Below are 11,350 nucleotides of genomic sequence, written 5' to 3' on the forward strand. Positions count from 1 at the left end.
TATTCGTAGGCATTGGATCGGTAATTCGTTGGATGATATTCATCATGTGACAGTCATAACCTAGGGTGATACGGCACTAGCTCTAGTTCATAAATATAATGTAGGCATGTATTCCGTAAATAGTCATACATGCTTATGGAAAGTACTTGCATGACATCTTTTGTCCTAATCTCCCATGGCAGCGGGGTCCATATTGTAAACTAAGGGATATTAAGACCTCATTTTAATAAAGAACCGGAACAAAGCATTAACACACGGTGACTACATGAACTCCTCAAACTACAGTCATCACCGGGAGTGGTCCCGACTATTGTCACTCCGGGGTTGCCGAATCATAACAAGTAGTAGGCGACTATAACTTGCAAGATCAGATCTAGAACATGAATATAATGGTGATAACATAAACGGTTCAGATCCGAGTTCATGGCACCCGGGCCCAAAGTGACAAGCATTAAGCATAGCAAAGTCATAGCAACATCAATCTCAGAACATAGTGGATACTAGGGATCAAGCCCTAACAAAACTGACTCGATTACATGATGAATCTCATCCAACTCCTCACCGACCAGCAAGCCTACGAAGGAATTACTCACTCCCGGTGGGGAGCATCATGGAATTGGCGATGGAGAAGGGTTGGTGATGACGAAGAACGAAGATCCCCCTCTCCGAAGACCCAAACGGACTCCAGATCTGGCCTCCCGATGAAGAACAGGAGGTGACGGCGGCTCCGTCTCGTGGAACGTGATAATTCTTTCTCCCTGATTTTTTTTGGAAAAATAGGATTTTATAGCGTCGGTTTCAGGGTCTGCGGCGCCACCAGGTGGGGACAACCCACCTGGGCGCGCCTGGGAGGGCTGGCGTGACCTGGTGGGTTGTGCCCACCCAGGTGCCCCCTCCGGTGGCTCTTGGCTCCAGAAATTCTCTTTTATTGTATAAAAAGTCCTCGCAAAGTTTCGTTCCATTCTGAGAACTTTTATTTCTGCACAAAAACAACACCATGATAGTTCTGCTGAAAACAGCGTCAGTCCGGGATTTGTTTCATTCAAATCATGCAAATTAGAGTCCAAAACAAGAAGAAAAGCGTTAGGAAAAGTATATACGTTGGAGACGTATCAATTGTATTGCTCTCGGCAAAGAAAACGTTGCTGGATTCACTTTATTTATTTAGTTTTTTGAATAATTTGAAATATTTTAGTAACTTGTGGGTCCACCTGTCTGGTTAGAATGTTTCGGTGACAGGTGGTTTGCTGAGCGTTCCTTTTAGCTCTCGGTAAAGACACACCACCAAGTCATAGAGCCGTCACATGCAAAACGGACATGCCACATGGCATCTCTTTGTCGTGTGGTGCTCTCAGCATCTGTGGCATTTGCCGACTGTGCCTTCTTCACCGTGTCTTCTTCTCGGCAACATCACGTCATTGCTGTGAACTTGTCTTATCCGAGTACTACTCTTGATGTATATGTGTTTGCCGAGTGTCCGTGGTTTGGCTCTTGGCGAAGAGCCCGATACTCGGCGTATAAGGAAATTCCAGTAGTGGGCGCTCCACCGTAATCGCCCCCGTCACCAGAGACGGGCAAACCTTATTGTAGTAGACGGTCGGAAGTCATCGTAGATTGGAAGGATCCAACTTGAAGGCAAACGAAGGCTGGCGAACGAAGACTGGATCTAAGACCGAAGACAAACACTGACCAAATTTCGCGAGATCCACCAGCAACTTATCTCCACATGCTCTCCAATGATGCTATACACAATATGGGGACGAGGTCTAGATGGGCAGAATCGGCATCTTCATGGAGGCGTTGCCTTGTCTTATGAGAAAGACACACACTGTGCCAACTAAAAAAACACCTAAAGTGGAGCATGAGGCCTCCCACCGGCAAGAGTCGAGATCCACGACGCCTCGATGGCCCTAAGGCCACAGAAGATGAGATAGACCAGTGGCAATGTCGACGGAAGGCTTGAAACCTTAATCGCATGTTCGCCTGGCGAGCGAGACGAAGGGGTAGGGGGTGTTGTATCTCATTTTCCAACCCTTACATTCCAATACTACAAAGATTCATCCCTCGCCCTATTCAAAGCTGCACAACTGGTGACATGGCCCCATGTGGAAAGAAGCATTAGAAATTTTGAAGGGAAAATGAAGATATGAGGAGAATCTTTATTTATTTATGTTCCTATGAAGAGTAAAAATCATTACTTTTTCATGTTTTTTTAAACATGTGGCATAATTGTAAGTGATAAGAACATTTTTTATAAATGTCAAAAAAATTAGTATGTCATGAATAAAATTATGCGAATAAAATTATATTTTTCATGAAATTTTCTTAAAATGTCTTAGACATTTTTTTAAAATGCTCAAACATTTTGTAAACGTGTGATATTTTAATGGTTACGAGTACTTTTTGTGTACAAATGTTTACATTGCAAGAATATTTTATAGAAAATATCATGATTTTCTTTAAATGTGTCTTAATTTATTTTGAATTGTATGTTTATTGTTATTATTAAAAATTCATGAAATGTTTATTCAATCATATGAAGGTTTTTTAAGTTGCGCGAATAACTTTCGAAATACACGTAGGCCATTTTATTTTTTAAATTTTTTCTAAAAATAGCGAAAAGGAGAGCTGAAAAAAATAACAAAAAGGAAGAAAACACCCCCAAAAATTATGCGCCAAGCGGTTCGAGAGCAGTCGGACCACGAACAACGTAGCTGGGCTGTTGGACTGTGAGGCGTCAGGCGAGCCCGTCTTAGCCTGTTGTCGTCCATAAGAGCGGAGAGAGGCGGCGGCGGTGTCACCACCACCAACACGAGAACTGCGATGGCGGATGGCGGCGACGGCGGCGCCGGCTATCTGAACAACCACATCTCCTCCTCCACAAGAACTGCGGCGGCGGATGGCGGCGGGGAAGACGTCGTGGGGGGTAGCCCTCCGCCGTTCAAAATCCGCAAGCTGGGCGCTCCGGGTACGAGTTCAGTTGAGGCTTTGGATCAGTGTGAGGCCATGGCTGCCAGGGACGGCAAGATCGGCGAGCGGATGAATTCGGATGAGGTACACGGTGAGCATGAGGACAAAACCGCCATTCAGTCGATGCCTGCCAGAGGCGAGCATGTGGACACAGAGATGACCCAATTCAAGTGCGGCGAGGTTGCGGATGATGAGCTTCACAAGGACAAGATCAAGAACAAGACGAGCCCGGAGGAGATGGACCGAGGCAAAACAACTAGCTCCATCTCCGAGCTGGAGATCGAGCGGCTCTGTGTGCAGATGGACGAGATGGCGTCTTTAATGAGATACAGGATCAAACCATCAGCCCCACTCTGCAGCAGCAGCAGCAGCCTTGAGACTGAAGATCAGCCCGTGATCGACGGCATCAGAAAAGAGTTGTCTGATCTGCAGGGCAGCATGTCCAAGCTCAAATCGCAACTGAAACCTTTCTGGCACACCTACCCGTATGAGGAGGATTATGTGGCGCCGGAGGAGGAGAAGAATCCCAAGGAGAAGGCAAGGAAGCAGATGGAGGATGATCAGGAGGTTTATGATTCCTACCTTCAAGACCTTGAATCTAAAGTTGGACACTTTGGATACGCAAGTAAGATACTTTTTTGGCCAACACCAGTTCATTACTGTTAATTGCTTTGTATGATGATTCCTATCAATGCAGATTCCTTCCTTGTAGCAAGTACCCATTCATGGTTTATTAGGATCGATCGCATGTTAACTATTTTTCTTGTTAATTGCTTTGTATGATTCCTATATCAATGCAGCTGATTCCTTCCTTTGTCGCAAGTACTAATTCATGGTTTATTAGGAATAGGATCGATCGCATGTTGACTATTTTTCTTAACAAAATTGTGCGTGCAGCCCTAGTGAGCCCCATGCACTTTACACACTACACACCCAGACAGGTCCAATCCGATTATACTACTCGTGGGATCACCTTGCAGATCTTCTCCTTCAAGATTGCCAACATCAGTTTGGACCTGGAATGGCCACTCCTGCATTGGCCACTCAAAGTGTACGGCGTCGTCGCCGCACGAGACAGTGTGGATCGCAAGCGCAACGTTCTCTTCCACCGGCTAAGGGACAACTTCCAAGAGATCACCGAAAAAGTAAGTGCCTGCCGTATTCTGTTAACTTTCCTTTTATCTCCTCTTTGTTTGCATGCATGTCTCTTAATTTGTTGATCCATCGGTTTGTTGCAATTCATTCAGTGTGTGTAATAATGGCGTTTGCAGGACCCCTTTCTGTGCTTGACTGGCCCATCTCGTGCAATCTCAGCAGAATCCCCTCTTGAGTTTGAAGTCCAACTAAAACTCAAGGGCGGCGAAGCAAAGTCTGAAGACAGCGTGTTGATCAATAGAAAAGGCCATTACAATGGTTATGATACCCATAATGGTTTATATACTGTCACCTTTGACAACTGTCTTTGCACAGCCGAGTTAAGCCTGCAGAAACTGTATCGTGGAGCAGTACAAGCCACTTTCTTGCGTGTCGGCATTGTTAAAGGCAGTCAAAGCCCTTTCAGTTATGGAGGCAGAGTTGCTTGCTCCTCACCACCTCAGAAAGATGGTAGAGGCCCTGCCACTCCCACCCAAGTTGTATTGCTTGATTCTCGTTATTGTGCTGGCGGGAAGATGCCAATAGGCGAAGAAGATGGTTACCTTGATCTGTCAAGGCATGTTGTTTCTGTTGAATTACGGACAGTGAGTGTAGATTCTGAAGAATTGGAAGAAACCCTGAAAGTTGTCATAGAAGCCTACTCTCCCGGTGGTTATGTGCAAGCTCATGTCATGGTCAGGCCTCAATATTGCGGCATAAGTAAGCATAAATGTGACCTCAACGGCTCTAAGGTGAAGATTACCATTGCTTGGTCACCTATTGTTAGCAGTGCTCTCACCAGAAAGGTTATTCTGTGAGAGGGATATGTTCGATGGTGCTCAAGTATTTGATCAGCTATGTAAGATGTGAACCTATTGCTGTATCGATCTGTTATGTAATATATGTTTGACTGTGTGTATCGACTGTTTTATAGGCCAAGTCTAGATGGTGTATTTCTACATATATTACTGCTATAACTTGCAAGTCATGCTGTAGGAAGTAATTCTGGTCTGACCATTAAGCAGCCACACTATGCATAGTGTCTGGAAAGGTGTGTCTGAAAATCCACTCTCTAACTCTGTTACAACTAGAATCAAATGGATGTGGTCTGGTGGGAACTTGAGCTGCAGCGAAATGCTTAGTTTTCTTTTTGTCTTACTTAAAACCTCTGCCTAGTCGGCGGAAATATGGTATGTGCGCTCAATTTTCACTGGTGAATGTGCGTCCAGGAGTACACAGTATGCAGGCATGTCAACTTGCTCCTGAACTACTGACCAGTCTTGTTTAACTTGTGATGAACTTGGTGCTCAGCTATGTTGCAGGACGTTATGATACCCTTTGCCAAGTTATATCTATCTACTTCATTTCAAATTGGTGGTTGTTTGTTTGTTCAAGTACCAAGCTTTGTGTGTATAGCGACTACAAATTGTTATGTTACCTTGTTTTAACTATTCTGTCTTTATCTCTACCATAACTTGTATTCTATTTCTAATATTCTTCTCATTGAAGTTGTATTATGTGTTACTGTTTAGTTTCATGTTATCTCCTTTGTTCCTTTTATGTTGTAGAAGCTTAGATGGAATATATGTCATTCAATTATCCATTGTCTTTTACGGCGTCAGTTGAATGAGAGGAAGAAGCTTTGCCCTCCTATTTTATTTCCTAGACCGTTTCTATTATCAGTTTAGCTAACTATGTTTTTCATGCTCGGTTTTCTTGAACGTTTCATGAGAATCTGAATGTGAGATCTCAAAAAAATCTTTCCAGAAGAAAGACTAATGACATGGTTTGATGCCGCTCGACTGTGAGATCCTGTCAACAAGATCAAAAGAACGCACACAGGAAACTACCTGCGGAGCTACCTACCTTTCATGAGGTCAGTTGAGATTTTGTCCAGAAGATTGATAGCAAAGTCAAACCATTAACAACCATGAAAATTATTTTGTTCCATCACATCTCACTCATGCGATATTTTCGTGCTTTTCCTTGCCAGATTCTTCAGAAATCAGAAAAATGCCGGTGCGGATAAAAGGAAAGAAGACAAAGTGGTTACCACAAATTGCATATGTGAGTTCTCATTCTCTACTTTTAGTTTTTAATACTTGGAAGCCATTGGTGGACTTTTATAGATGAAGTTTAGCTTTTAGGAATCCATATATGGGCTCTGCTTAGGTAGAGCCACAACAAATATTAGATGCATGAGAGAAACTAAGTCATTTCAGTCATCTTGATGTGTCTTTACTGCATAATAGAAGCTGTTGTCGATCTTAGATCATATTGTTATTGTTTATTTATATATCCAATGGAAAAGAATTAGTCATGGAACTAATCCTATTGGGTTTCTTCAATCCCTTGCATGTTACCTCAAGGTGAGACTGCGAATAGCCATCATAGGGTTGTCCATTAACCAGGAGGAATGAGCTCCTGCACGCTACCCAATTGATGTAATGCGGGTGCATGTTCTTATGTTTTGGTGCTCCATATCTTATGTTTTCTCTTGTTGTAGCCTCGGTTTTTATTACTGGTCTCGGTATCTTCATATTTTTGCTCTCATACTAAGGCAAGATAGGTCTTCAGTGAATGCATTAAGCCATCTTCAGATGCTCATAACCAGTATCCATTTTAGCACAACTACGATCTTTAGAATGGGGCAGAGCCTAAGCATTGGTTTGTGTTGGAGGGAATTGAAAAATAATTTGTACTAGCAATGCCCGCGCGGCAGCACGCCGCGCCCCGTCGATACGTTATGTGCATGTCTTTCTTTTTTGTGACTGTGAACATATGCTCATTCACATGAGCATATGTTTGTAGTCACAAAAAAACAAGACATGCACATGAACAATTTACAAAGGATATATTTATTATCAGCATGAGTGCTACATCTTGCAAGATGGAAATTACACATTGGCAATTTTTCCTAGCAACACTGGACACATTACAACTATTTGTAGCTTATATCCTTCTTGTGAATCCCCCCGTGGGATTGGGCACATGTGATAAAATGATACAAAACCTTTACAAATTGTTTCATGCGACCTATGGGTGCTTAGAAGCAGTGTATCCAACAATGATTATGAACAAATAAAAGAGGCATCAATATGATATGCATTTAGTTTAGAATTGACCACAGTTGCTCTATCAATAAACAGAAAACTGAGTTGAAACAGAAGCAAAATTTCTCATTCAAGCATATTTTCCCTCTTTGCCCTCCCATATATTCTATTATTTTGTGATGTTACATAATGATGTTCTTGGCATGTTTCATGTAAGATTTCATATGAAAGTTACATTTGTTAAAATAGTAATTCAAATAGTGTCATGTTGATTGCTATCAAGAACGAAAAGAAAATATACCAAATAATAAACTAATACTTAGCATTGTCAACACTGTTAATCAAAATGGATACTTCTTAAATTTAGACAACACTTTATAAAATCCAAGCAAATCTTTTGGTCCAATGTATATCCTAGCCCTTGATTTTATTATTCAGTTTTTGTGTGTTAACTTTTATTATGTTATGGTTTATGTCAAAAAATTATGTTCGTACGGATGCTGAAATATTCCAGCAAGAAAAACTTTATTGAATGAAAGGAGTCGGTGCATTATAGATAAATGGGGTACATAGTGATATTGCATGATATATATTTGATTCTTTGGTAATTCACAGTGTCCTTGTTCGACCACCCACTGGATTTGTACCAGCGATAAGATTATACAGAGTTTTGTCTATACTTTGTGTTGAAATTCACACATGATAAAAGGAAGACTCATGTATTCATTTTTCAACTGTTTGATTGATTGCTAGTTTGGACATCATTTTATGTTCAGACGTACTGCATGTCATAAGGTGATCAACGAACCATGCTCAGGTGAACCAAAGTACTCGGAACCCAAACACCGCAGGCTTCCGAAATTAACTTGTAAATATATTTAAGTGGGAGACACAAACATGACATATTTCAATGGAGCACCGGTTTTAGAATCATCTTCCCCGCCAGTAGCTAAAGCAAGAACCACCACAGAAGTAGCTCGGCTTTTAGGATTTGAATCATCTTTTGAAATGTTGACATAACCATTCCTTCTCCGGCAAAATCACTTTCTAGAATACACAAAGCAAAATCTCCTATCCCGAGGTGTAGTCCCACAAATTATGAACTCCTGCACCCCCATTTGCAGGTGCTATAGCATCATTAGGTCACAATTCTACCTGGCTGGCATCGAATGAGTTTGATAACAAAGGAACAACATTTGAGCTCATCTTTTTCTCTATCAGCCAAGGTGTTCCAACTTTCAAATTTGCGGACATCTTGACATCATTAAACAATGTTGGAAATATATCACTTTTGAATTAGATAAAATAACCTCTATCTATTGTCCCCGACTGCCCTTCATGAGGATATAAAACTAACTAAAAGTGTGCCTTAGCACGCATCAGCCATATACTCATATACACATAAACTATGAGCCAGGCCGATCACAACTGGAAAAACCTGATACAGTACGTACCCCTTGAAAGCACCTTGGAGATGCACATGCAGGTAGTCACATCAGCTTTTGCTAGTGCATACAAACGCTGGCCAATCACAACTCTATGTAAACTAATGGAATACGTGGTTGCCATGCAGCAGACTAACTTTATTCAACAAGATAAAATCAAGTGGTACATAGCTTCAAGCCCGTAAAAGTACAGATACTCAGGAGCCCGTAAAAGTACAAACGCCTCGGCAGCCCGCGCTCCTCCCACGAGCGCTCGCCCTGGCCGCCGCCGATGGCAAACACATGTGTCAGCGACACGGTCCTGTACTGAAGCAGCCCGCGGCACCACGGCGGCAGCACGAAGGGCTGCCCTCGGGTCGGCAGCACGCGGCGGTGCTCCCCGTCCCGTGATGGCGCCCAGACCGGCGTCGCTTCGATGCATCTCAGTCTGAGCACAGGGACCATGGCACTATGGCAGCAACCGACGCAGGAGCACACGGAGGCATCCCTCGGCATTGCAGACCGTTGGCATACGCATTGCACACAGCCGGTGCAGAGGCGGACGTCGTCGCCGTGTGCCTTGGTCGACCGGGAGTGAAGCGACGGCGTGAACATGGCGTCTCCTTGCCAGGGAAGGTCACGGCTGAGAGTGCGATGCCTCGACTGCGTGAAATAGAGCATACATGGACGCGACGGTGCAAACGCAGGCGCTGTACTGACACGCCTTGGTTGACCAGGAGGGAGAGGATCGCCCGGACGTGCCCGCCACTCGCCAAGGAAGGCACGACGCTAGAAACCAACACTATGCAGACTGCTAGAACCACGTGAAGAGCGGCTGGCTACCGCCACAGGGGAGCACTGACAATGGAGTCGCGATCGAGCGCCACACGACGCCCGGAGGGAACCGCGCCGGGAGGTTGTTGCCCCCACGTAGCGCGCGCCTGTAGGACCATGGCCACGGTTAACCACGTCGGAGGGCGTTGTTGTGCCGCGCGTCATGTGCCGGAGGTCGCTCACTGGATGGCCTCGCATGCCGCGACACCGCTCCACCACCGGGATCTTGGCCGAGAGTCGCCGCCTGCGCGGGGTGCTGCTTCCACGTCGAGATGGGTCTTTCTCTGAGACCGGGCCAACTGCACCGACGGCCTACCCAGTCGGCCAGAACTGCAGGTTGAGGCCGCTGGAGCAGGTCTGCCCCGCAACTCGGAAGATGCCCTCAGCCTTTGAGTTGCTGCAGGTGGCCGACATCGAGGGTGTGCTCGCGAGCAGACCAACCTGATTGTGCTAGTGGGAACCGATGGGTGAAGTTGCCGTTGTGAAGCCGCCGCCACGCCATATCGGCTCCATCCGGCCGCCGCATCATGGTTGTAGTGCCTGGGCCTGGCTGGGAGGAGGGGGCGCGTCCAAAACATATGAAGCTGCAGCGACGGAGGAGAGAAGGGGGGAGGGGCCGCCGAATGGAGATGATGCCCGGCAGTGGGGGCTCCGGTGATGCACCGGCTGTGGGCATTGTCAGGAAGGATGATGGGTGTTGTGAGCTCGAAAGAACGCATAAGCGGTGAAGGGCGCATGCCATGCTATTTCACGCGAGCCTTCCATAGAGACATGCGGAGAGATTAGTTCATGTAAGCGCACCGTCGACAAAGCAGGGCGCCTAGATACAACGGTCGAAGCGGTGAAAACGATTGTACGTGGACTGCACCGGAACAAACAGGAAACAACAACCGAATCAGCAGCGCCACGCATGCAACGATAGCGACAGGAACCAACAGCGGCAGAGATCGACAGCGACCAATCACAAAACCAAAGAAGCATTTGAAGCCAGAAAGCGACCCGGGCCAACAGCGGCAAAGGTCGACAGCGACCAATCAGAACACAGAAGAAGCCTCGAAGCAAAAAGGACTGTCAGGAGACGAACATCACCACAAAAACCAACCCACACACAATGAAAAATACTAAACCAACCAAACCAACCTGCACACACGTTCAAAAAATTTGAAATGAAAACCTAGACACACCACTCATTTGTACACATCCAGGTACCAAAATAATACACGTGCCAGATTCAGACCTACCCAAGAGTCACTTTCAACCAAGTGGGTAAATCTCAAGCCAAAAACTTTGCCTGGAATAGATGCTTGGGTATATTTTCATGTCTGGTAGATTGTGTTTGGTGTCTGCGATGTGCACCATGCATTGTTTTCCTTTTTCTTTTCGAAACAGGGGCAAAAGCTTTGCCTTATCTCATCGTTGGTAAGATAATAAGATACACTGTTAGCATTGGTTTCTATTGGAGGTAACTACTTGTGTTATACTCCCTCTGTAAAGAAATGTATTATGCAATTTTATTTTGCGTATTTACTCTTTTGCGTACTGCTTATGCAATATTATTTTGCAATTTGCTTTGTGTATGGAATAGTAGCTGATGCATTTGTAGAAATTGGTCCTGATTGGCAGTGTGCGTCCTCTTAAGGAGTTGCCCTTTTTTTAGTGTTCAACTTCTGAGCTTGAGCCAATTGATGGCCTCCTTGAAACTTTTCATGGACTATGTTTTCCCCTTCTATACTCTGGTTCCTATATTGAATTCATAATGAAACTGAATGCTTCTCTCTTATGTTCTGTGTCTCTGAAGCGAAAATTCTGAGAACTTGGAAGATTGTCAGACACATTGCATCTTGGCAGTTTTACGATCTAGCTACCAGCTGTTGTTGGGACCGATTATGATAGTGATTCATTGATTGGCAGTGTGCGTCCTCTTAAGGAGTTGCC

The 11,350-nt window shown here is 44.7% G+C and overlaps 1 protein-coding gene across 1 annotated transcript; it reads left to right on the forward strand.

Moving 5' to 3' along the window:
• Positions 1 to 2,771: 2,771 nt before the first annotated feature.
• Positions 2,772 to 5,023, forward strand: LOC123186671 (uncharacterized). Its single transcript, XM_044598388.1, has 3 exons — positions 2,772 to 3,595; positions 3,868 to 4,115; positions 4,242 to 5,023. Exons 1-3 carry the CDS (start codon positions 2,824 to 2,826, stop codon positions 4,920 to 4,922), a joined length of 1,701 nt encoding a protein of 566 aa, XP_044454323.1. The 5' UTR covers positions 2,772 to 2,823; the 3' UTR covers positions 4,923 to 5,023.
• The last annotated feature ends 6,327 nt before the right edge of the window (positions 5,024 to 11,350 follow it).

The sequence above is a fragment of the Triticum aestivum genome, chromosome 2A (genome assembly GCF_018294505.1).
Source record: "Triticum aestivum cultivar Chinese Spring chromosome 2A, IWGSC CS RefSeq v2.1, whole genome shotgun sequence".
NCBI lineage: Eukaryota > Viridiplantae > Streptophyta > Magnoliopsida > Poales > Poaceae > Triticum > Triticum aestivum.

What these genes read in the sequence shown, in the direction of transcription:
- LOC123186671 (XM_044598388.1), top strand. Translation starts at nt 2,824, where the DNA reads ATGGCGGATGGCGGCGACGGCGGCGCCGGCTATCTGAACAACCACATC. An exon ending in TGGACACTTTGGATACGCAA is followed by an intron (nt 3,596 to 3,867) that starts GTAAGATACTTT and finishes TTGTGCGTGCAG; the next exon opens with CCCTAGTGAGCCCCATGCAC. An exon ending in TCCAAGAGATCACCGAAAAA is followed by an intron (nt 4,116 to 4,241) that starts GTAAGTGCCTGC and finishes TGGCGTTTGCAG; the next exon opens with GACCCCTTTCTGTGCTTGAC.